Source organism: Talpa occidentalis, unplaced genomic scaffold (genome assembly GCF_014898055.3).
Source record: "Talpa occidentalis isolate TD23 unplaced genomic scaffold, MPIMG_talOcc4v2.1 talOcc4.5, whole genome shotgun sequence".
In the NCBI taxonomy this organism is placed as follows: Eukaryota; Metazoa; Chordata; class Mammalia; order Eulipotyphla; family Talpidae; genus Talpa; species Talpa occidentalis.
Window position 1 is genome coordinate 86178262 of NW_023604861.1, and position 27430 is coordinate 86205691.

Genomic DNA, 27430 nt, shown 5'->3' on the forward strand with positions numbered 1-27430 from the left:
AAGGAAATAATTGAAGAGAACTTCCCAAATATGAAGAAGGAGATGAAAATTGATATACAAGAAGCAAGAACACCAAACTTCCATGACAAAAGGAAAAATACAACAAGACACATAATAGTAAAGCTCCCAAGAATCCAGGGCAAGGAAAAAATAATGAAGCTGAGAAGAAGGAAGAAACAGATAACATTCAAAGGAAAACCAATCAGACTGACATCAGACTTCTCCGAAGAAACACTACGGGCAAGGAAAGAGTGGAGGGACATAGTCAACAGACTCCAAGAAAACAGATGCCAACCAAGAATACTCTATCCCGCAAAGCTCTCCTTCCTCTATGAAGAAAGAATAAGGACCTTCCCAGACAAACAGAAACACTGGAATTTCATTACGACTAAACCCCCACTCCAAAAAATACTACAAGGAGTCCTAAAGCCAGAACCTCACAGGGACGAATAACGACGAAAGAAGTCCCCCCCAAAAAAAAGTTATTAAAAGAATAAATAAATAACATCAAAGGAAAGACAAACACAATGGCAGATACAGATGCTAACATATCAATATTAACTCTAAATGTAAATGGACTAAACTCTTCAATAAAAAGACACAGACTTGCAGGCTGGATTAAGAAACAAAACCCAACCTTTTGCTGTCTCCAGGAAACACATTTAGCTACAAAAGATAAAAATAGACTCAAATTTAAAGGATGGAAAACAATCCTACAAGCAAATGGACCAAAAAGAAAGCAGGAACAGCTATACTTATATCAGATAAAACAGATATCAAACTCAGAAAGATAAAAAGAGACCCCAACGGTCACTACATTATGATCAAGGGGACAATGCTTCAAGAAGAAATAACACTCATTAACATATAGTCACCAAACGAAGGAGCACCAAAATATATCAGACAACTATTGTCATCTTTGAAAACAGACATCAGAGAAAACACATATGTAGTGGGAGACTTCAACACACCACTATCAACAATGGATAGATCAACGAGACAAAAAATAAGTAAAGACACTAAAGCTCTAAATAAGGAACTGGAGCACTTGTGCTTAGCAGACATCTATAGAACACTAAACCCAAAAAAATATGAGTACACATTTTTCTCAAGTGCACATGGATCATTCTCCAGGATCGATCACATACTGGGACCCAAGACAAACATCAACAGATAAACCAAGATTGAAATCATACCAACCATCTTTTCTGACCATGAAGGCATCAAACTAGAAATAAACCATAAAAAGAAGGCAAGGAACCCTCCTACCTCATGGAGATTGAAACCCACACTACTGGAAGACCACTGGACTAACAAGGAGATCAAAGAAGAAATAAAGAAATTCTTTGAATTGAATGACAAGGAAGACACCAATTTCCTAAATGTATGGGATGCAGCAAAAGCAGTAATAAGAGGAAAATATATAGCAATAGAAGCTCACATCAAGAAACAAGGAAGAACTCAAAGAAACAACCTAATCTCGAAGCTCAAAAATCTAGAAAAAGAACAACAAAAAAACCCCAAAACCAGTAGAAGAAAAGAAATAATAAAAACCAAAGCAGAAATAAATGAATTTGAAACTAAAAAAACAATCCAAAAGATCAATGAAACCAAGAGCTGGTTCTTCGAAAAAATAAATAAAATAGACAAACCCCTAGCCAAGTTCACAAAGGAAAAAAGGGAGAAAGCACAAATAAACAGGATCATAATGAAAGAGGAGAAATCACAACGGACACAGCAGAAATCAAAAGAATAATCAGTAACTACTATGAACAGTTATATGGAAAAAAGTTCAACAATCTAGAGGAGATGGACAAATTCCTACAACTCTACAATCACCCAAAGCTAGATAAAGAAGAAATAGAACACCTAAACAGACCAATTACAAGCAGCGAAATTGAAATGGTAATCAAAAACCTCCCCAAAAACAAAAGCCCAGGACCTGATGGATTTACAAATGAATTCTACCAAACATTCAGAGACGAATTAGTGCCTATCCTTCACAAACTCTTCCAAAAAATTGAGAAGGAAGGGACAATACCAAACACGTTCTATGAAGCCCACATTACACTAATACCAAAACCGAACAAGGACAACACAAAAAAGGAAAACTACAGGCCAATCTCCCTAATGAACACTGATGCAAAAATCCTCAATAAAATTTTAGCTATCAGAATCCAACAATGTATCCAAAAGATAATTCACCACGACCAAATAGGATTCATTCCAGGGACACAAGGATGGTTTAACATCCGAAAATCAATCAACGTTATCCAACACATCAACAAAAAGAAATATAAAAACCATATGATACTATCAATAGATGCTGAGAAAGCCTTCGACAAAGTGCAACACCCATTCATGATAAAAGCCCTTGAAATTCTTGGGATACAAGGAACATACCTCAACATCATAAAGGCCATATATGACAAGCCAATAGTCAGTATCATTCTCAATGGTGAAAAGCTGAAAGCATTTCCATTAAGATCTGGAACAAGACAAGGATGTCCACTCTCACCACTGCTTTTCAATATAATACTGGAAGTCCTAGCCAGAGCAATAAGACAAGAGAAAGACATCCAAGGAATCCAAATAGGAAAAGAAGTCAAACTATCACTATTTGCAGATGATATGATAATATACATAGAGAACCCCAAAAACTTCACAGAAAAACTAATTCAACTCATCAATCAGTTCAGTAAAGTGGCAGGATACAAAATCAACACGCGAAAGTCAGTAGCCTTCCTATACACAAACAATAAATCAGAAGAAGAAGAAATCAAAAAACCCATCCCTTTTATTATCAAAACAAAAAAAATCAAATACTTGGGAATAAATCTAACAAAAGAGGTAAAGGACCTATATAAAGAAAACTATAAAACACTGTTAAAAGAAATAGAAGAAGACACAAAGAAATAGAAAGACATCCCCTGCTCATGGATTGGAAGAATAAACATTATTAAAATGGCCATCCTACCAAAAGCAATATACAGATTCAGTGCTATTCCAATATACAGATTCAACGCTATTCCAGATTCAAGGGCTTTTATCAATGCTATTCAATGCTATTCCATCAATTCATTCTTCAAAGAAATAGAACAATTATTGATGAAATTCATGTGGAATCACCAAAAACCCCGAATAGCCAAAGATCTCCTGAAAAAAAAGAGAAGGGAATGGAGGCATCACACTCCCAGACTTCAAACTATACTACAAAGCCATAATCATCAAAACTGCGTGTTATTGGAACAAGAACAGACACACAGACCAATGGAATCGAATAAAAAATCCAGAAATAAACCCACAGATTTATGGTCAACTAATCTTTGACAAAGGAGCAAAGAATATGCATTGGAGCAAAGAAAGTTTGTTCAATAAATGGTGCTGGGAAAACTGGGTTGCTACATGCAAAAGAATGAAGCTTGACTACTACCTCACACCATACACAAAAACCAACTCAAAATGGATTAAAGAACTAGACATAAGACCTGAAACCATAAAATACATAGAAGGAAATATAGGCAAAACACTACATGATATGCACATCAAAGACATCTTTACAGACACATCACCCAAAGCAGTGATAGTGAAGGCAAAAATCAACAGCTGGGGCTACATCAAATTAAAGAGCTTCTGCACAGCAAAAGAGACAATAACAAAAACAAAGAGAAACCCCACCGACTGGGAGAACATTTTTGCACACAACACTAATGATAAAGGACTGATCACAAAAATCTACAAAGAGCTGATGAGATGCAACAAAAACAAAGAAAATAATCCAGTCAAAAAATGGGCAGAAAAGTTAAAAAGAAACTTCTCTGAAGAGGAAATGCAAATGGCCAATAGGCATATGAAAAAATGTTCAACACATGTGTAATCAGGGAAATGCAAATCAAAACTACCATGAGATACCATCTTACACCAGTGAGAATGGCACATATTAAAAAAACTAGCAACAACAAATGTTGGCGAGGTTGTGAAGAAAAAGGAACTCTCCTGCACTGTTGGTGGGAGTACAAACTGGTCCAACCACTATGGAGAGCTGTGTGGAAATTTCTTGACCTACTAAACATAGAGCTTCCATATGATCCAGCAATTCCACTCCTAGGGATTTACCCAAAGGACACAGAAACATCAATTCCAAAGAGCACCTGTACCCCTATGTTTATAGCAGCACTATTTACAATAGCTAAGCTTTGGAAACAACCCAAATGCCCAAAAATAGATGACTGGATCAAGAAGATGTGGTACATATACACCATGGAATATTACTCAGCATTCAAAAAAGATAAACACATGCAATTTGCAGCAACATGGATGGCGCTGGAAGGGATCATGCTCAGCAAAATAAGCCAAAAAGAAAAAGAAAAATACCGGATGGTCTCACTCATAGCAGTAATCTAGAAAACTTAAATAAGGGACCAGGAAAAAGAATAAGAAAGTAAAAATCAAAATCAACAAACAACTATGAACCAGAGACACTCTATGGAGGGTGGGGTGCGGGGAGGGGAGGGATTGGGGTGAAAATAAGGGGGTCGCAATTGTATGCATAGCTTATAACATCCTTCCCCATTGCATAATCCCCTCCCAGTTTAATCCATTTCCATCATTGACAACTCTTATCACTGAATAAGTGGAAGAGGAATTTTTAGGAAAAACGGGAGGCATGTCTACAAAATAAAATTTATAATTAAAAAAAACTTAATGAGAAATACTAAAGGATAGATTTTTGAATTTTATGCTTCTAATTTTTGTTGTTGTTGTTGTTGTTTGGTTCAGTTATTTTTTTCTTTATCTGGTTCGAATTTTGTCCTTGAAGCATCCTTTTGCCAAAGGTGTCTGGATTTGCCTGCTTGTAGTAAGCCATATCAAGATCCCCTTGGGTGAATTTTTTCTCTGATTTTCAGTCTACCTTCTTTACAATGCTGGACATTCACAAACATCCTGAGTGTTCTCAGTTTAAGAGGGAGGGAAAGGGATGAGGGACATAAGAGATGGTGGTGGAGGAATAAAACAAAAGAATCTGAAAAGATGTTGGAAACTTGGCCTAAGGAGACAGGAAAAAAGAAAGTGAGTCTGTATTGCCTAAACAAAAGAGAGAGCCATCACAAAGATGTTTGAGATTACTTGTAAAGAAAATAAGAATGGATTTTTAGATAACATTTTCTTTATTGTTTTTTAAGAGATTAAGGACTCCCTTTGCAGAATCAGACCTGGGCTGCTTGGCTGTCTTCCTCGTGGGACATCAGGTTTGCTTTCTCGCAGGTGTTCTGTCTTGCTGTGATCTGTGGGGCACAGCCAGTGGGGGGCATTGGCTTGTGCATGAGGTGCAGCCAGCACTGTCCCCACATCTGGGCTTCATTATTTGTGCCTAACTGTGGATTACTTTCATCTTCCCTGAAGCCAAACTGGGCTGTTTGGAGTTTATTGCAATACGAAAGCGTTCATATGAAAAGCACTACACCAATGTTAGGGCGTCGAAAGGAAATGCAGATGTTACTCAGAGGAACATGAGTTACACTAAGTACTCAAACCGGAGCCAAAGCTCCTGCTTGTATAGGTCACACCTGCCTAGGAGTTCAGCCCCTCTGCCCTCTGGAACAGAGCCATCATGGGGATTTATTTGTGTGGACCATGATCTTGTGTGACTTGGATTAATTTTCTTAATATTGGTATTTCCTGGGTATTGGGAAAGGAATCCCCCTGCTATAGAGAAGTTAGAATCCCCTGGATCCACCTGGTGGGTTTCCCAGAACTCATGAGCAGGTTTTGTGTGCAGCAAGTATCACAATTACATCCTCCAAAGTGAACAATTGTGAATCAAGCAAAAGACAGCATTTGTAGACATGCCCCCGTTTTTCCTAAAAATGCCTCTTCCACTTATTCAGTGATATGAGTTGTCAGTGATGGAAATGGATTAAACTGGGAGGGGATTATGCAATGGGGAAGGATGTTATAAGCTGTGCAAACTTTTGTGCAAATCCTCTCTGATCTGGACTTGCAATGTCACATAGTTTGTATATGATAAGGGGGGACAACAAGAGTGTTTCCTAGTAGTTAGCAGATTGTGGCTCCTCTCTACCTTTCTATCTGGAAGCCCACACTCCTGAGGAAAGGAACAGTCCTGGTAATTTTAAAGATGACAAGGAAGCTTATGTTTGTATCATATTCCAGGCTCTAGCCTTATTTTCCTATGCATTAACACATTTAACCCTCATGCCCTATACTAGCCCCACAAAGTAAATTTTACAGAAAAAAAGCTAAAGCACAGAGACACCACAGAGCTACACAGCCAAGAAGTGGAAGTGCTTAGGTGCAGACCCAGGCAGCTCCTACATCTCATGTCTCTTGAGTGTCTTCTTGGGAGAGTCAGGTTTTCTTCCTCTCCAGGGCTCTAGACCCTAGCGCCCTACATGTAAGGATGAACTCATCTGCTAAGAGGAAATGAGGCAGGGTGGCCAATCTGGTAAATGTTTGAAATAATGAGATTGAAGGGCAGAGAGAGCACCAATTATTCATATTAAAAAGATATAGGACAGCCCTCGAGAGTTTGGATAAGTACCAGTCTGTGTACTTGGATGATGTTTGTTTTTTATCAGTGACCTATATGTCAGAACAAAAAAAGATAAATGAGTTTTTTTCAGGCTGGTACACAGCAAGATGGTACCACCTTTAAGAAGATGGGGCTTTTATTTTATTTTTTATATTCAAAAAGGTGGGTTTATTATAAAAAGGAAGAAAAGGAAAGACGCTTGCACAGACACAAGTGGACAGTAAGAGCTGCCCCTGAAAGAGACAGGCTTCTGTAGTCTTTTAAGTCTCTCTCTTTTAAGAGAGGCCTGCATAGTCCCAGGCGGGCAGGCTTGGGAGGAGAGCTGCCCTTGCTGCTTTGCAAAGGGAGAAGGCTGATGAAGACACACCTGCAGTGTTGCAGGTGAGCTGCTGCTGAGAAGATGGGGATTTTTTACAAGAAGAGAGGTAGAGCCCTAGGTTTTCAAGAAGCATTAAGGGGCCTAGAGAATGTGGTCTTCACCAGGCCCTGTGCTTTGTGGAACTTGGGAGAAGAGGCAGCTCCCACCCAGAGGACTGCAGAGGTGGCTCTGTAAGGAGACATCAGCTTTCCATTCCAACAAAATGTGAAGAAACCATTAGGAAAGAGGTGGATAATAGAAGATAATTATAATGGGGTTTCCAAGGGACTACATAGAAAAGTTTGGCAGTGAGAGGAAAGAAAGCAAGGAGTGTGGAGGTCGAGAGGTCAGGAGAGACAGCCCAGAGGACTCACATTAAGGGTGGCAAGGCATTTGTGAAGGAAGGGGAGGGTGCCTGCCCTACAGATGCCCTGGGACTCTAGAGCACAAGCTCCCTCTGGCTGGGTTAGGCTGAGGTGTCAGAGGCTGGTGTCCAGTGTGCAGATGCTGTGGATGGGGCTGGCTGGGACCCAGGGGGTGGTTCCCTTCCTGATTTCCAATGTGTCTTTTTTCTAAGAATCACGTGAAGGATTGAGTGTGAGTCAGGGAATTTGGGGGGGATGGTAGAGAAATTAGCTGGGAAAACGTGCCCTTGGGTGGCCCACCCACATGCCTTAGTTCCAAAGATCATGAGCAGCACATAGCATTTTCCAGTAAGGAAGAAGGTGTCACATCCTCTGATGCCTGGTTACTTAAGCCAGCCGAGGTTTTCTGTGGGTCCCTGTTTGATCAGTGCCTCAGGGCCGGAGTTCCTGTGATGATTTAGGGCTGAAGTCAGCCAGTTTTTTCACTTGTGATGAAAGATATCCTCACCTGCTTTTATTATTTCTTTTTAACTGTTTCACAACTCCACACTCTGTCAAAAATGTCACTTTTGACCTGAATCTGAAGCCTGACCCCATTAGTCAACATTCTCCTCTCAAGCTTCCCCCAACAGGAGGCCAGAAATGATTTCTCCAAGTGTGGTCTGAGGCCCACCCATCCAGGGACAGAGATCCTGCCCCACGCCTCAGGCTTCCCAGTGCCGGCTGGGAAAGTCCATGTTTATCAGGTTCCCGGGACACAGTTCAGGCACAATGCAGTTTGAGAACCATTATTGGAATCTCCTGAGCCCCCTCACTGCTCCTTAGTTAATTTAGTCCTAATTTCCTTCATGACCGGCAGTCACTCACCAAAGCCCATGAGAATGTAAGATCTATAAGGAAAAGGGAAGTTGTCTATTTTATTCACCTGTGTACCCCAACTTCTTAGAGCACTGCCACTCGTGTAGTAGATGCTTAATAAATACTTGGTAAATAAATGAAGTTTTTGAATGTGCACTTTGCGTCAGGCACTGGTCTGAGCACCGAGATGCACAGTCAAGCAGACAGCAGCTTGGCAGCCCTCGCAGTGTTTGGTCTCCAGTTGGAGGACAATGTGGAGGCTGGCAGACTAAACATGAAATTAAAATAAAGTATATAGAGTATTAGGATAAAGGGCAATGTGGATAATGTCAGGGTTTGATAGGATCTCTCAGGGGTGAAGTACTTCAGTAGGCCATGGAAGAATGGGAGAGATCTGACACCCCTTTATCATTCATAAGCAGATGATGCCCCTCCTGACTGAGTGAGATGTGTGGGAGCCCACACAGCCTGTCAGACTAAGCCGGCTCAGGTGACGAAGCTGGGAGCAGCCCTGAGAATGAAAGAGGGGTACAACAGTGCTTGGAGAAGCTCTATCCCTCCTAGAATGCAGACCTAGGACAGAAGCAGGAACTATTTATGTTTCAAAGCCAATAGCAGGTGCCCAGCCTCCCCAGTGTGGCATCTGAAGCCTCACCCAGAGTAACAAGCAGGGAAAGCTGTGAAGTAAAAAAATGGGCTTCTTCAAAGCCTGGCAGGCAGCAGGTGTGAGAGCTCTGCCTTCCCATGGAGTAGCCAGCAGGTGGGTGGTGAGAACACAGACAGTGGAGCACGTTTTATGGTCAAAAATAAGTGATGTGTGTCCACCTGTTTCAGAGGGGAAAAGCAGAAATGGTGGGGGTCCTCCACCTTCAATTTTTCCTTTTCCCTTCAACACATGCAGACCTTCCTGTCAACTTGCTACTCGGTCTCTTCCTACTGGGAGGTTCAGTTCTCCTTATTTTGAGTAAAAGAGAAAACTGAGATTTAATCCAATTCTTTCCTCTCTTTGCCAGCTATAAAAATTCTCTTTTCCTTGGCTACTGGGAAATTCAGCGCTAAAGTCAATGCCCCGTTAAAATAACCAGGTATTTCCTAGGCATTTTGTAAATTTGTATTCTTTTCCCTCTCCTTGTCTTAAATTTTGTTTTGAGTTTCCATTTTAACAGCTGCCTTACCATTTCTATTCTTGAAAGTTGCCTTATATATTTTGAAAGCTTGATGTATGTATAAATTATGAATAAGTAAAACATATGTCCATTTTCTCTCTTCCAGCAATCACTTACCCCTCACCCTGACTACAGTCCATTGCCTGTAATTCCCCCTTCCTATGGCCTTTCCTGGTCTCCACGATAATTCTTCGTCATAATTCACTGCATGCACCAACACACTCTGGAACCTCTCCATCCCCTTCATTTTTCCCTGACTTCCATTTGCTGGCCTTGCTTCTGCCTCTTGACCCTGCCCTGACCCCTAAGTTTAACATTCATTGTTTTACCCTGGCTCGGATACCTAGCTGTCCCCAGAGCTTGGCTACAGACACCAGATCCCATTGAGCAAGATCCGAGTCACCTTTCCTTCCACAATAGATTCCCCCAGGGAAATCGAACATTCAGTTAGGATGGACCTAAGTGATACTTAGTTCAGGGATTGTCACATCCAGAACCTAAATCTCAAGCAATGAAATAAATTTTACCAAGATCTCCCTTTGTGTATTTCTGTCCCACTGCTTGGTAAATACATGCTCACTTATTCATAACTAAGGCTTTCAAACCCAGCATCACTCATTCTGCTGTTTGACAGTTGTGCCTCCTAAATCCTTTGAATCTTAAATTAGTGGCCCTACAATGTATGATTCATTGCTCTAGCTCTCTCTTGAGATTGTGGTTGTTTCTTTTAACCAGCTCTTCTATTAGGTGGAAAGGCTAGCATAGAACACACACATAGGTCAACCCAAATCCCTGCTCTGTGGGTGGTCCCAGCAATGTGTTCCAAATAGCCTCTGAAAAGGGGAGAAAAGGGAAGTTATGCTTTGTCTTTTTCTAAAATTTAATTTTACTGAATGTTGGTACATTTACGCATAGGGATACTTGTCTTTCACTAAAAGACAGTATAAAAACCTTTTTTTGAAAGGAGAGTAACTGTCTATATACTGTACTATCTCTGAGTTGTCTGGTCTCAAAGATGAACTTTATCTTGACACAGTTTGACAGAGCATGAAAATCTTCATTCATTCAGCAAGTGTTTGTTGAAGAGACTGTTTCAGGAGCTAGGAATACAACTCCCTTACCCATGGCAGACATCAATAATCAAATCAGAGAAAAAAGGGGAGAAGGAAGGAGGGATAATAGGAAAAAAATCAATGAGAGCCATTAATTATTTTCCATGATGTCTTAGAGTCCTCTCAGCACTCCAGGCTGTCACTTAATAGGTGTTACCATGCATGATTAGGCTTATTTTTCCATCCTGTTTAAAAATGCCTTTCTTTCAAAAGTGAGGGGGAAAATACAGAGAATAAATCTGGGGACCAGCTTTTATCCATCTTTAAGAACCTAATGATACAGGATTGATTGACTTCTTCCCTTCTCTTGTCATACTGCAGAATGATTCCATCCCTTTGGCACACTTACTTTGTATGCTTGAGTTTATAATTCAACTCTCAGCCGTTTCATTACCTGTTTACATTCATGAGACTCTGTAGCCACAAGGCTGATTAATCCTAAATACCAGCCTTAAATCATGGATGTTGTTGTGACATATTCTCAGATTTCAACTTGAAGTATGTTATAAATAGCAGGTTTTCCCTGACAAAATTAATTTTCATAAATAAAAACACTCTAGACATAAGTTGGCCAATTCTTTTTTATCCATTCATTGACTACCTACTAGGTGTCAGTCACAGAGTGTTAAAGACGGATAAGCTAGATGTCTTACTCAAGCCTTACACAAATGCCAATGAAGGATAGCTAAGTACTCTGTGGGGGAGGTCCAAATCTGATCCCTTTGTAATCATGTGAAGACTTATTACCCCACAGATCACTACCTCAGTGATAGCCAGTGACTTCCATTTGCCAATCTAGTGACAATATCCATTCTACCTAACTTTTAATTGATACTGAGGCCATTTATTTCTCCATTCAAATTGCCTGTCTCGGTTTCTATGACTAAGCATTATCAGGTTCTTTGTTCCCTTTCATCTTTCTCTCCATTCTTTCCCTTGGAGATCCCAGAGATTTAATACCATTTTCATGCAAGTGAGTCTGAAATGTGTATCCCTGGTTACAGATTCTCTTCTCATTCATAGTCTACCAAGATATCAATCTGGAACCTAAGATTCTATGTGTTTTAAGCCAAACACACCATCACTATATTTCCCAGGGTCATTTATATTGCAAATGATAGAAATCCAGCCGATGTAGTTTAAGTGTGGTGGCACAGGGGGAAAAAATCCATTTCCCTGTGTAGCCATAGCATTCCTGAGCTCGATCCAGGAACCCAGTGTTCTCCTTTCTCTTCCCTTCCCTTCCTGCTTCACTTCCCTCTTTCCTTTCCACTCTCTTCCCTTTTCTCCTCCCCTATGCCCCATCTTCTCCCCCTTCTTCTCTCCTCTTTGTGTGTGTGTGTGTGTGCGCACGTGTGTAATGTTTACTTCCTCCTGTCAATATCACTATCTCCCTATTATTCACATAACTCCCATAAGCACCAGGCTGAACTTCACTGACTTAGTAAACCTAGAGAAAGAAAGACCTTCTCGTTCCCAGTAGTCCCATCAAAAGTCTTACAATTGAATTTCATCAGGCTAACGGGGGACCCTGTTCATCCTGTAACCAAACACATGGCTGAAACGTGGAAATATGCTAATTATTTGTCCAAGTGATAGGAAGTTATGAATTAGCTTAAGTCACATGAACTGTAGTCCTCCACAGAAAAATTTAGAAGAAGGAGAAAATATGCGGACCAGGGCACCACAGGTGTCAACTGCAATATAATCCACCCCCAAAAACAGGTTTTGCCTACCCACTCATTTGTTTCTGTTAAACGAGATTGTGTATACCAAAACAATTTGTATAATGAATTGTATTTTTCAAATGTTGTTCATCTTACTACAACTATTTTAATGACACCACACATTGAAATAAGTCAGACTTAACTCTTAGAACCATCTTTGACGTCCTCTTCCTCTCTCTTGTGCCCTATCAGCATTTACTCAGTTGTCAGGTCTTCTTAATTCTGTAAGCAAACTATTACAGAAGTCTTCTACCTAAACCCCTTTCCACAAGACTCTACCCTTTGCAATCCAGATTCATTTTTTTGTTAAGCATCATGCTGATCATATAACTTTCTAGTTCACAAATCATTCCTTACTCTCTGTTGCCTATGGACAAACAGCCAATCTTATTAACCAGTTCTCAAGTCCAGCTCTCCAAAACCTAGATCTAACCTACTTTTCCAGATTTAATCCCTGACTTTCCTAAATATGTCCTATGCTTCTGGCTACTGGAACTACTCACTGTCTCTCAGTCTGCCACTGAAACTTTCTCTGGGGGGTTCTACAATCAGGATGCATCCCTCTACTTCTCTCATGAATGGTATCTGTCAGATTTGAAAGCTCTTGGAGATTTCCAATAGAATTGGATAGTTGTACCTCCTAAACCCTTTGAATCTTAAATTAGTGCCACTGTAATATCATGATTCATTGCTCTAGCTCTCTCTTGAGATTGTGGTTGTTTTTTTTAACCAGCTCTTTCATTAGGTGGAAATAACCATATTCTTGTAGCCTGACTCCAGGACCTCTGTGGATATTACAGAAACACATTGTTACATAATCATTCAAAATGATTTTGAATAGAGAGAAAGTATGCTAATCTTGGTTGATAGATTTCTGTCTAATAGTGTTTTCTTATATAAAAACAATTTATTTACTCATGAAGGTTTTTGGTAAAAAAGAAATAAGCCAGGGTGCTGGTGGACATGGAGGGGAACATTAATAGTTACTAGAATGTACTGAGAAGACTGCCCTTCCTTTGAAGGAAGGTAAGCACCGTGAACATGTGCTTTCCCCCAACTGACATGGGGGTGCTCTTCTCTAAGAAAAGATGGCTAATGAAGGTGTAGTCACTCAAGTGTATTATTTGCCCTTCCAGTGTCATTGAGTCTGCATCCTCCCTAAGACTGCACACTTCAGAGAAATGGAGGCAGCTCTATGGCTCTTTCCCCCAACTGCTAGTCTTCTATGCTTGCAAGCTCTGGCACTTCTTATCTTGACCGTCTTACTCTCACTTCACAAAGCAGCCATTACGAGCTTTCTTATCTCCTCTGGCAGACTGAGGTACTGGACACAACTCTCTTGGTGTCTTCACCATAGTAAGTACTTAGAAAATACTTGTTGAAATGATGCCAGTGGAAACTACAGAATGTATTCCAAGAAACCTCAGGAGTAAAAACAAGAAACATGTGTTTTATAAATATTCTACTTTTCCATAGGTTTTTCTCATATTAAACAATAGAATCTTCAGCTACAGTCATGGTTATTTTTTTCATTTGCACCAAAAGAAGCCATTTTTCTTCTATTGGCAACTCAAATAGCCTGAAAGAAAATACCTCGATACTAATACAATTAGTATGATTGTCTAGTGCGGAAACAACAATAACACCAAAATTGCCTCTAAATTTCAAAAGAGCTTTTGGGTGCTAATACTTCACATTCAGATGTTCACTCTGAGCATGCTTACTGGGCACATACTAAGGCATTGTGCAGGAATATTGAGTCAGACAAATTTGATGACCTCATAGAACTTAGAATAGAGTGGAGGAGACAATTAAACAAGCAATTGCTTGCCAAATACCTTTTAAGTACTGGCTACATATGAGCAATTAAATTCAATGAGCAAATTGCCTGACTCTCCATTTGTAATATGTCAAGGTTGATCCTCAAAACTGTTTCATATTCAATGAGGGAACAGTGTTCTTGCCATCTTTCTCATTTTTTTTTTAAGATTTATTTATTTATTTATATAAGCACTGGGTACAGTCAGAAACGCAGAAGGGTGAGAGAATTCACCAGAGACAGAGTGGGGAACAAAGCAGGCAGACTGACGAAACGCACTGCTGAGGGGAGCAGTGGACATGGCAGGAGAGATCTGCGTGCCATGTGGGACCCTCACTGGTGGCCAGGGATCGAACCAGCGCTGCAGAGGCTGTGGACAGCTTCGCAGCCCAGTGCTCAACTGCTGCGCCAGGGGAGGCCCGCCATCTTTCTCATTTTCAGAGTTAGGCAGAGGGCAGATCTGAGCTTCCTGTGTATCAAGGAGGCTTTAGCAACACAGGCTTCCCAGCCCTGAGAGGGCTCTTTTGTATGGTTTCCCATGCTGGAGAGGGAGCCAGAGAATGTGGGCTGTGGGCATCTTGGAAAAGGGACATTGTGTGTCATTGTACCCACATGCACATAGTTCAGAAAAACTCAAATATTGGAGAGAATCCCCAAAAGTAACTTGGGGTTTTCATGCTTTTATAGTCATATTATTCATAAATAGTTTTGAATCATAGAGCCTGTACGAGTGTGGACCCACAAGACTGAGAAAGCCTCAGGAATCCCAGCTACTGGCATCTCTTCCAAGGTCTTAAGTACAAACAGAAACTCACTCCAAATTTCAGTTTAAAAAAAGACAAAAGATTCATATGATCTGAACAGAAATGAGAGTATCAGTTTTAACCTGTACACTATATTCAGTTTCAGTGATCTAAGGGAATTCTTCCCAAACTGTTCTATGAATGCAATAATCGTTGGTGATCTGCCAAACATAATTTGCGAAATGTAGTTGTAAGAGATCTAGTTCTGTTTAGTGAATAGTTTCTGAAATAATATAATTTTGAACTAAAAGGATTACCTGTGACAAATGACTGATTGCCAAGGACACCACTGTGTGCAAATTACTGATAAAACATTAATGATGAAGGAGAATTTATCTGAACTTTAGAGGTATATGGAGATAACATATTTCTGATTGGAAAGGAAATAACAGCACTTACATGGCTGACATAAAAAACATACCCTAATACTTTAATGGCTCCTTCCCTTCTGTTCTTCTGCCCATGGAGACATTAGATTTCAGATAAATACCTGGAGAGAGGCCACTGGAAAGCAGAGGCTAATGCACCTATGTCTCCTCTCAGCCCCTTCAGCTACCTAGTTGTTGATTTTTAGCCACATCCCCCTCTTTCTCTACTGATTACAAATGAGCTCTTCCTTGGGTTCTTTCTCAAAATGCTTTCTAATTCACCAATGTGCAAGTCAGCTTCATGTCTTCACTCTAACCCTCCTCTCGCCACAATACCTCTCCTTCTTACATAGCTTGCCTGTAGGAAGTCACTATATTTTGTGACACTGTTTTTTCTACAACCTAAAGACAACAAGGCTGATGAATTTATTGGTTTCCTATTGTTACTGTAACAAATTACCAAAATTGTAGTCACTTAAAACAACACAAATTTATTACCTTATAGTCCTGGAGTTCAGAAGTCCAAAATGAGTTATCTGGAGCTAAAATCTCTAGATACACTGGGCTGATTCCCTCTGGAGACTCTAGGGGACAGTCTGTTTCTTTGCCTCTGCCAGCTCTTTAGGGGCTCATGGATCTTTTTAGCTGATGGAAACTTAGTTCCATAGCATCACTGAAACTTCTGCTTCTGCCATCACATGTCCTGCCTGACACTGATCCGTCTGCTTCCTTTATATAAAAACCCTTGTGATTTTTTTTGGATCCACCAGATAATCCAGAAAAGTTTCCCATCTCAAGATCCTCAATTTAATCCCATTCATATAGCCTCTCTTGCCATGACACTGTATTTATAGATTGTAGGTATTTTTACATGAATGTCTCTGGGGGTCATTACTCAGTCTACCATCATTGGGAAGGTGACAAGAGTTCTGCATTAATCCTAGTCCTTATTGATAGTTCCAGATCATTACTCTGTAACAAGCATTAGTAATTTTTTCCATAAAGGACCAGATAATAAATATTTTAGAGTTTGTAGGCCAAAAGGTAATATCAAGGACATTATATAGGTACTGACATAGTCCTTTAAAATGTAACTGTTTAAAAATGTAAAAGCGGGCCTCCCCGGTGGCGCAGCGGTTGAGTGCTGGGTTGCGAAGCTGCCCACAGCCTCTGCAGCGCTGGTTCGATCCCTGGCTGCTCCCCGGCCACCGGAGGAGGGTCCCACATGGCGCGCAGACCTCTCCTGCTGCCCGCTGCTCCCCTCAGCAGTGTACTTTGGTCATTCTGCCTGTTCTGCTCCCCTCTCTGGCTCTGGTGAATTCTCTCACCCTCCTGCGCATCTGACTGTATCCAGTGCTTGTATAAATAAATAAATAAATCTTAAAATAAAATAAAATTAAAAAAAATAAAAAAAAATGTAAAAGCATCCTTAGCGTACAAGTGGAACATAAATAGGTAGAGGGTTGGATATGGCCCAAGGGTTACAGTTTGCTGAATTCTATTCTACAAGTTCTGATAAAATCCTTTCTTAGCAGCACATGCCATTCAGCTAAATCACTTCTACTTCATCTTGCCTTTGTTACTTTTAGATGTCCTGACCACTCCTCCATACTACTGAGGATGAAGCCCCACTTGGAGAAGTAACCAAGAAGGTAGGAACAACCTCTTGAGTCCTGGTTCTGCACAAGTCTAACTCTGCACAATAGTAACAGTAACATCACAAAGAGAAAATACACTTTTGTTCATGTGTCTATACTTTCTATCAAATTCATAGATGCATTCTTCCCGTTTAGGCAGTTCTCTTGAGAATATCTAGATATTACACTGAGTGTAAGCAATTTTTTTCATTCCCAAAACACACCAGACTTGGGTTATACAGTATGAGATATCAGGTACTCTCCATAAAAAGACCAAAGACTATGGGAAAACCAAAAAATTTGCAGGACTACAGTCTTTTTGACAAAGTGGAGTTGGTTGTACAATTCCATGCATACCCCTAAATATAGGATATGGCCTCAGGTCCAACAAAATGTTTCTTTTTAGAGTCTCAGGGATTTTTCATGTTCAAGTGGGTACCCGAAGAGTGATTTTTAATTTTTTAAATTTTTTAAAGATTTATTTATTTATAGAAGAACTGGGGTACAGGCCAGATGCACGGGAGGGTGAGAGGATTGACCAGAGACAAAGCAGGGAACAGAACAGGCAGACTGACGAAATACACTGCTGAGGGGAGCAGCAGGTGAGGCAGGAGAGGTCTGCCATGCCATGTGGGTTTCTCCCTGGCTGGCCAGAAATTGAACCCACGCTGCAGAGGCTGTGCTCAACCCGCTGCACCACCGGGGAGACCCAAGTGATTATTTTTAACTTCATTGTTGTTATTGTTAGGTCCAATTCTTTGACTACTGCTGAAAGTAAACAAAAAGGGAAGTAGGTAAAAAGGAGCTTTTTGTATAGCAATTCCCTCGTTTTATTACTGCGTGAGGTTTTTCCTATAGGAAGGATATTTTTAAATGCATTTGAGGTCAAGTACTCAGATCAAGTGAGCCCAAGATGATCTTGAAAGCAGGAGTGATAAAGGGTGTACAATGTGACTATTTTGGAGGCACATGAGACACACAGAAATGATTAAGATGTAGAACTTTCTGTTTATTTGTTCAAGGCTGGGAGATTGGAAAATTGGTAATCAATGAAGTTAAGAACAGCCACTGTCCTTTCAAGAAAAACACCCATGCTTTACAAACCTGTAAGAATTGTGTGAGGCTTTTAACACTTGAACATGGAGAATAAACTGAAAGTCCTACCACATGGTTATATCAGAGTTAATAACAGCAGAAGACAGGACTCTGAAATCCTGACAGGACTCTAAATAGACAAGGAAATGGTTACTGGTAGAGGAAAGAATAAATGCAAGTAGATAAAATAGGTTTTCCTAAACTTAAGAAAATGATCTTTGTCAAAACCAAGTGTTGGGATTCTATAGAATTGCAATATGCCCTATCTCACATTCTCAGAGACCTTATGTGAATTAGTTTATTAATTCAAAAATATTGAAGGAGATACTACTTCAGGACAGAACCTACAAACATACTGAGAACGAAGTGTGTGCACGAAGTGTGTGCAATATGGTACAAATAGTAGGGGTTCAAACAGTAGGGCACAAAGACAAGTGCATTGTGAGACACACAGCGTGGACATGCAAGAAACAGTGGGTAAATAAAGGAAAAATTGACTCTATCTTGAAAAGCTAAAGAAGATACTCTTATCCCAGGGTGAAACAGCAAAAGCAAGTTGTATTTGTAAATCGTAAAAAAAAAATTCACAAACTTTCAAATCTATAATTAGTAATAAAGTTAGGTCATAACAGATTTTAGGGAAGACTATCACCTTGAAGACTGATACTTCTGTTGCTATTTTGTTAATACTAAAGTCATTATTTAGGGGAAGGAAATAATGTATCCTTACCTATAAGGGCTGAGATAGCTTGGTAAACAATTATAAGATTGGAATCCCTTGTCTGGACACAAGTTTTAAGAGGAGTCCATTTTTCAACTTGTGCAGTGTCAACATAGGTTGAGAAGATGAGGCAAAACATAACAAATGAGGTAATTTTGCTCCGCCTAAAGCTGATTAGCCTCCTTAATGAGAACTGCCATTTTGATAAGAATGATGCTGAAGTTTTATTGATACTCACAATAGATAAGAAGTACTGCCTGAGCCACAATGCTTCAACAGTGTAACATAACAAATGTGTACGTGTAAATCAAATATTAGGATAAAGAGGCGATGTGCTATGAGAAAAATATAGATAGGTTTGGAAATATTTAGCATGAAGAGAAGAAAGGAACAAATTAACTTTGAACCCAAAACCAGTTAGTGCAAAGGAGAGGGATGAATTCCCTTGATGAACTTAAAGTAACAGTTAAAACATAAGAACTTAAAAGTGCCCTCTTGTGATTTAAAAAAAAAAAAAACCTTCAACAAATTGGGCAGAACTTGTTCACATGGCCACATAGAGACTGGAAAGTGTTCCTGAGAGGCAGAGGAAACAGGGTTTGGCAAATGTATCATTCACTATAGTTCAGTAAGTAGTTGTTGAAAGCCTAAGATGTGGCAAGTTCTGTGTCCTGCTGGGATCCAAGATAAACAAGACAGTCTGTCAACCTTTGAGTCACAAATGGATTTCACAGCAGTGCGGGGTGGGGGTGGTGGGGGTGGGGGGAAAGCGATGACCAAAGCAAGCACAGGATTCATGGACACTTAGAAGACAATTCTTAGCCCAGGCAGAAGACTTGGAAGGCTTTTCTGTCAGAAGAAACACTTGTGCTGAGTCTTGAGATTGGCTAGGAGTTGGAGAGAGAAAAAAAAGGGACAGGTATTTAGGCAAAAGCAACAACCAGAATAAAGTGTGTGGGAAGGAACTATAAGCAATTCAGTAGTGTTAAAGGAGGAGCAAGAAGGTATGGGGGATGAAACCTGCCATGGGAGCCTGGCATGCGATCTAGAGACATTGGGACATTCTCAACAAGTGACAGGAAGAAATTGGGGGGAGGGGTAAAAGAGTGTTGGCAGCTTCACATTTAATAGCAATCACTTTGCATTTGTATTCAGGATGCATTTGTATTCTCCCTACTTTGAGGGAAGCAAGACCCAGAATAGTTTGGAGGATTTTATAGTTGTTTAGGCAGGAGACAAGAACTGGAGCTAGGTTGTAAAGGAAGAATTAATGCAAGAAAAATGAATGACTTAAAATTGAAAAGATTTGGGGCCTCCCTGGTGGCGCAAGGGGTTAAGAACAGCACTATGAAGCTATCCACAACCACTGTACCATGAGTTGGATCCCCCAGCAAGCCAGGGAGCTACCCACATGGCCCAGCAGACCTCTCCTATGTCGCCCACTGCTCCCCTCAGCAGTGTACTTCAGTCAGTCTGCCTGTTCTGCTCCCCACTCTGTCTCTGGTGAATCCTCTCACCGCGCCCCCACCCTGCACCTCTGGCCTGTACCCCAGTTCTTGTATGCATAAATAAATAAATCTTTTTTTAAAAAATTGAAAAGATTTGTTAGCTGGTTGTATGTGAGTTAAAGGAAAAGAAAGAACCTGGAATCAGTCCCAGACTTCTGACGTGGGTAACCCTTGTCATGAACATAGAAACACAGAATATAGAAATATATTCAATATGCCTATTAAAATATAGATAGAATAGTAGATCCAGGAGAAGTTGACTGTACTATAGGGATATTCTAGTGATATACAACAACAACCTCAAAACTTAGTGGCATAAACAGCTATAAATTTATCATGCTATGGATTCTATAGGCCAAGATGACGAACAGGGCTCAGCAATAATGATCTATATCTGTCCCATAATGTCTGGTGATTTGGTGTGGAGGAGTCACATGGCTGAAATAATTTTTCGCTCACAGACTGGAACCTTGATGGAAATGACTAGAAAGTGGGGTTCAGCACTGTGGAATGTTTAGCAGGATCCCTGACTTCTCCTTACCAGATACCAGTAGCATCTCCCCCATCCCTTGTGACAACCAAATTGTCATCCTAACATTGCCAATATTTCCTATAGGACATGGTCTCCTGTGATTGTACACCACTGGGTAATATGAGTATGAAACTTAGCCAGGACTAGAGAGAGACATTTCAAACCATTGGCATGTAGGAGGTCATTAGAGCCACTGCAGGTGTCTCAGGCTATGTGAAAGGAGAAGATTAGCAGGTCAAGTTTAGAAGGAAAGACCCATATTGAAGGGGGTGAGGAGAAGAGAACGGTAAAGAGAAGACTCAAGAAAAATGAAAGAAAACCAAGAAGGATGGGAGAGTAGTGTAATGGCTATTGCTGGTGTCTGCCTGGCACCTTATCTCCACTCTGCTTAGGCAGACACGCCCCTGTGGCCACAAAAGCTGGATGTGCACACTACATAAGCCAGACCAGGTAGTTCCTCCCCGTGGATTTATAATTTGAAACTTGAAGCAAGGTGTTTCTTTCCTCTTATGTACACTGGAATAACATCAACCCAGAAGCACCACAGCACGCTCCCTGCCAATGCTGAAGGCTAAGCTGAGTGCATTACACGTCCCCTAACTTGACAGTGACCACCTGTGCTTTGAAGCACAGGAAGCGGATCTTAAGGAAAATTGGTGGGAACTTCCTCGGTGTCTACTTTCTTTCTAACATCTTCTCAGATGTTTGAAGGTCAGCTAGTGCTTCTTTGTGGAACCATGGAAGACCAATGAAGCTGCACCAGAAGTGTCCCTTCCATGCTGTCTTGTGTAAGGGTGTGAAATTGTGTCTGTCCCTCCCTGCAATACAAACCTGTAAGCTGTATGGGAGCTGAGCAGTAGCAAGCAGCACTGTATATAGGTACACATGCTATGATTTCATCTGCAGGAGAAGAAAATGAAACCAGTGACTGAGGGAAGCCGAGGTAAAAGCTGAGCAAGACCAACCTTTTGAGGGCAGCTGAACCTTTGGATCCAATCACCATCAGTCTGGCTTTCTTCACCCACTCACTCTGACACTCCTGATTTGACAAGATATTTGACAGCTGTTTCTAGCCACTGTGGCCACCCAAATAACCCAACCAGGCCAGCCACTGAGGTTTTCCAGAAAACTATATTGCCCTGCTTGCAAACAAAAATTTGTATACAGTTCTTAAGACAGTTCTATGATAGTACTTTGCTAAAGCAACACAGACCTCAGCTGAGGAAACCACCTGACCATCCTCTCAGGTAATAAACTGAGGTAACCCTCCCAGTAGAAAGGCACTGGAACATCCAGACAGGCTGACCAAGGAAGCTGACAGATAGAGCTCACTAGTTCTGCCTGCTAGGCTGGAGGATGCTGCTTCCTCCTCTGGGACCCATTCTATAGGACAGCCTTGCTTCTCTTCCTCTCTACCCATTTCCCCCATCTTCTTGTGAGCCTTAAGAAAATCTCTCTTCCTGGGCCTCCCCAGTGGCGCAGCGGTTGAGGGCTGGGTTGCGAAGCTGCCCGCAGCCTCTGCAGTGCCGGTTTGATCCCCAGCTGCTCCCCGGCCACCGGAGGAGGGTCCCACATGGCACACAGACCTCTCCTGCCACCTGCTGCTCCCCTCAGCAGTGTACTTCATCATTCTGCCTGCTCTGCTCCCCACTCTGGCTCTGGTGAATTCTGTCACCCTCCTGCGCTTCTGACTGTACCCAGTGCTTGTATAAACAAATAAAAAAATCTTAAAAAAAAAAAGAAAATCTCTCTTCCCCTTCCTACTTAATAATAACTCAACTGTCCTATTAGCATAGTATATAACACAGAGAAAATGAAAAAGCCCTGTCACACAGGGGCCATATCTCCATTTTCCAACTTAGCCATCTCTCCCCATTTTCCACTTGTTTGAAGGACCTGGCAAAAGACCAGACCCATCTCCATAAATGGAAAGCTATTAAAGGTACATAAAACCTCAGAGACAGACATGAGACAGATAAGATTTTGTGTAATATTTATTTATTATTCCATCCTAATTTTGGCTTGATTTCTCAACTCCCATTCCTATCCTTTTCTGGGAAATCCAAAATTTTTAAACAAAATATTTAAAATTATGATTATCTAGAGTCATAACTTTCTTCTCTTCCAATGGGGGGGAAAACCCACAGCTTTTATACTTGTGCAGTATTTTCAAATATGATGGTAATAGTTATTTTATATACTATTTAAAATAAAACCCTTCATCCTTTGAGGTTATTGACATTTTCTAGTTCACTGACACATCACCCATAATACAATAATTCTACTCATCTTCATGAATGAGGTGGGAACTATACTTAAAAAAAAAAAAATAGGATTTTAATCCCTGAGGTGCCAGTTAAAATGGACAAGGTTACCATTGCAACACGATTTTAAAAATTAGCCTTAAATAATAAGCATGGATCATACTTGCTGGGTCAGAATCACCTCCATAGCATGGAGTCATTAAGAAAATTGCATTTGCTGGGTTAAGTTCACCCTGCTATTCCTAGCCCACAGGCTCTGATAAGGTTTCCTTTTGTAAAGGAATTACTCATGGCAATGAAGTCTGCAGAAACATCTGAGATCCTCAGAAATCAAGAGAAACCACAGTTCTGTTTCTCTAGTCTCCATCCACATTGTTGGAGAGGGTTTTTCAGCACCATTCCAAGACCTGGAAAGGATGATGAACCAAAATGGGTTTTGTACTTCTCCATAAATTTAGTCAAAAAGGAGAAATCAGTCCTCCTGGCTAAAATGGGTATGCCCTGCTTTTTCTCGGCCGCGGTAAGTGAGCAGAATGGGGGCTGGCTCTTTGGAGCAACCCGTCCCCTCCCCCCTGCAGAACTTTGCCCCTTCCAGGCGGCTCCCAGCCCTGGGACAGCGGCTCCCGCTCCCGCCCCTAGTAGTAGCGGTTGAGGCTGCGGGTCCCGGGCACCTCGGGCTGGCCATTCATCCAGATCTCCCTGATGATGCGTTCCCGCTCCTCCAGCCGCTGGGCGCGCTCCAGCTCCTCCGCCGAGGTGAAGACGTTCTTGTTCAAAGTCCTCTCAAAGCGGCGGTGTCGCCGGACGGAGATGTCCGATGCCGTGTCCGAGCTGCCATCCTCGCTGTCGCTGTTGTCGCTGCTGCTGTCTCTGTCCTGCAGGAACTTCTTCCCGGGACGCCGCCGGCAGTCTGTGTGGCAAGAGATCCTTATCACCAAGGCAGCCAGAGTGAGGACCAGCCCAATGCACACGCCAGACACAAAGTACAGAGCTGCTCGCTCAGGATTTTCTGGAGGAGGAGGAAGAAGAGAGCATTTGAGACATGACAAGTCCATAGGCGGAGAGCAACGTGACTCCAGCCCTGTCACACCTCTCCCGGGGCCCCAGAGACCTGCCGGCTGCAGACACTGCCTTCCCATGTGACCGCGCGCTAAATGGATTCAGAATATAATTACTAACAAAGGCAAATCTGGGTAAAGGGTGTTTGGGATTCTTTTATTTTCCTTGTAACTTTACATTCAAAATTATTTCCAAGTGAAAAAAAATTTAGCACTGACAATAAGCAGGGAACATTTGCTTAAATGATGTATTTGTCTAGTCTCTTTTCACCTTTAGCAGAGAAATCTTTGCTTCTGAATTTGCTTTTGCAACACCTTGAATGACCTTTTAGTCACAAGTACACGTAGTCTCTCAGATGACTCCCATCTCTTGGTAGTCACATTTATGCAATCCCCCCTTTTGGGAAGCTGGACCTAGTGACTTTTAATAAATTGAATATGGCAAAAATGATGGATCATTCTAAGATGAGGTCGCGTAAGACTGACTTCCAGCTGATTGTGCTGTCTGGCTTTCTTCACCCACTCACTGACAAAGCTATTTGCCACATTGTGAGCTGCTCTCCAGAAGCTCGAGTTATAAAGAACTAAGGGTGGCATCTAGTTAACTGCTTTCAAAGAAATGAATATTGCCAACAGCCACGTGAGTGAGCTTGGAAATGAATCTTCCCCTGATGGAGCCTTGAAGTGACCACAACCTTGGCCTTGTCACAGCCTTGGGAGACCTCAAACCAGAGAACCCAGCTAAACCAGACTAATTCCTGGCCCCTGGAAACTGAGAGATAATAAATGTGCATTGTTTTGAGTCACTGAGTTTTGAAGTAATTTGCTACATGCATTATTTGACTTACACAGTCTCACACTGAAACCCAGTCCAGCATTTTAGAATAACTTCATGAGGTTAACTTGTAGGGGAAGAGTTTGAGCTCTTTTGTAGTGAGAGGAGAAAATAATCATTCCACTAATGAACAATAAGCTTAGTGGGCTCAATGATGGGTCCTGTGTGATATGCCCAATAGAATGATATGCCCAATAGAAATTTCACCCCTTTGGGTGAACAGTTTCCCCTTTCTAGGTGAGTGTGAGAATACAGGGACAAGCCTGGCCTTTGAACAGGGCATGGCCAAACTGTGGGACCCAAGATTGACATCAGCACATTAGTTATCCATAATCTATATTCACTTGTAAGTGTAAGTAAAAATACATGTGATTTTGTGTGTGTTTTAAGACTACAAATGGGATCATATGTGATACCTATTCACTTTAAAAATTTGAGACTATTTCATAGAGATATTTCCAAATGTGTGTATTTAGGAGCACAGTATTTTGACTGCTACATCATGTCCTACACTATAGGCCTATCAAAATTCACTTAACCATTTCCTTATTGATAGCATATAAATTGTTCCAAATTTTTCACTATTACTGTGAAAGCTACAGCCAATGCCCTGGTATCCTGGTACACATTTCTTTATGCACACACATAAGTGTTTCTAGACATCAGTTATCTACAAATAGAACAGCCTCATCAAAGAGCATAGCACTTTCAAGTCCTTTGCATTCTAAATTGTATCAATGAAAGGCCCTATCAGTCTAAAAAAAGCATATTGAATGTGTTTCTGACTCCTCCTCTGAAACACCCACTGAAATGAGTGATGAGAATAAAACCAGTATGAATTGGAGATCAAAAGGGTAGAAAAGAAAATAGAAAACACAAACACTGGATACAAGGGTATTGATGTGAATGTGGTGATGGGGGAGTGTCATCCAGGACATGGTGGTGTGAGACATTGCTACTTTTTGTGCCTTTTTAAACAATTATTGCAATTAAGCATCCATCCAGGAACAAAATGCTTCTGTGGGAGTCGTGGGATCCCGTTATGCACACCAAGGACCTGGAAGGAGTCTCAGGGTCCAGTACTAGGCAAACAGACTTCCACAAGAGCTACAGAACCAGTGGAGCCAGCAAACCTTCCCCACCTCCTCCTGACAGAATGCTGGCTTGGGCAAATATTCAGGGGAGAGAGAAAATTTGTAGAAGTCCTGAACCCCCAGAGGGTAGATTCCAGTACAGCACTGAAGGAAAAAACATGAGCTTGGACATGAGGAGAAAAGATAGTTTCCTAGCATCAGACTTTTCCAGTGCCGAACTTTGGACTGAATTATTCAAGGGTAAATCTCCCATTGGAAAAAAAGAGTGGTCTGTGAATGTCAGTTACTCTGCTCTGGAAGCTATAGGAGAAACCCATTTCCCTACAGCAATACCCTGAGTAATTAGGCAGGATTCCCAAGATTGGGGGTTGAGGGGCGGGGAGGAGATCAGGAAATAGAAAGATAACAATATCAAAGGACATTAAAGGAACCGTATTCCTTCTGACTCAAAAGCCTTTGGGTGAACCTCAGCTGAGGATCTCCCCAGTATCCCATGGGTACCCCCAGAACCTGCAGTGCTAAACTGACACCTCCCTCTACTCTGCAGCTGACTACTTGTGCTTACTCCCAAGAGGTATCTTCACCGCCATGCTCATAGCAGCATTATTCATAATAACCAAGACATGGATATAACCTTCGTGTCCATCAACAGATGAGTGAATAAGGAAAAATGTGATAACACACAAACACACATGTGCAGCACACACACATATGTGCAGCACACACACAGAGGAAAACCACTGAGCCATAAAAGATGGAAATCCTACCATATGCAACAATGTGGATGACCCTTAAGGGCATCATGCTAAGTGAAATAAGTCAGACAAAGAAATATAAGAACTGTATGGTTTCACTTATGTGGAACCCAAAAACATCAAAGTCAGAAACAGAGTGGTATGGTAGTTGCCAAGGGTAGGGGGAATGGGGAGATGTTGGCCAAAGGGCACAAACTTTCAAAGATCAGTAAGTTCCAGGCATATAAAGTGGTGACTATAATTAGCAATACTGAGTTGTGCATTTGAACCCAGCTGTGAGAATAGAATTCATGTTCTCACCATAACAATAACAAAATGGTAATTATGTAAGGTTAACGAATATATTAACAAATCTTATTATGGTAAACATTGCACATTATTGCCGTGTACCAAACTAGCACTTTGTATACCTTAAACTTACACAATGTTAAAGATCAATTATATGTTAAAAACTGGAAACAGCCCAAATGCCCATTAAATAACAGAGAAAATGTGGTTTCTACATACCATGGAATATTATTAAGCCAGAAAAAGAGGAAATCCTATTGTCTGTGACAACATGGATGGACCACAAGAACATTATATAATATATGGAATCAAAAAAAAAGCCAGACTCTTAGAAACACAGAGGAGAATGGTGGTTACTAAGGGCCAGAGTGTGGAGGTAAATAATAATTCAAGATACTAAAGTCAACATTTAGGTGATGAATGCCTCTAATGGTCAAGTAACACACCCTTTTCTAAGTCAGTTTCCAATTCTTGGTTTTCAACAAAACAGAAAGAGGACCCTCTCAAGTTGTCA

At 41.1% G+C, this 27430-nt stretch overlaps 1 protein-coding gene and 1 long non-coding RNA gene across 10 annotated transcripts in view; one reads left to right on the forward strand and one right to left on the reverse strand.

The window, feature by feature from the left end:
* Nucleotides 1-27430, forward strand: part of LOC129146962 (uncharacterized) — a 99107-nt gene that overhangs the window by 69189 nt on the left and 2488 nt on the right. Inside the window, exon 3 of the long non-coding RNA XR_008554381.1 lies at nt 16719-16781. This is a non-coding gene — a long non-coding RNA (uncharacterized LOC129146962). The remainder of the gene's footprint in view (nt 1-16718; nt 16782-27430) is intronic.
* EVA1A (eva-1 homolog A, regulator of programmed cell death) overlaps nt 22609-27430 on the reverse strand; it is a 49790-nt gene continuing 44968 nt past the window's right edge. For all 9 annotated transcript variants that reach the window (XM_037527705.2, XM_054701757.1, XM_037527703.2 and 6 more), the window contains one exon: nt 22609-23895. In XM_037527705.2, coding sequence (XP_037383602.1) covers nt 23522-23895 — 374 coding nt within the window. In that variant the 3' untranslated portion in view covers nt 22609-23521. The remainder of the gene's footprint in view (nt 23896-27430) is intronic.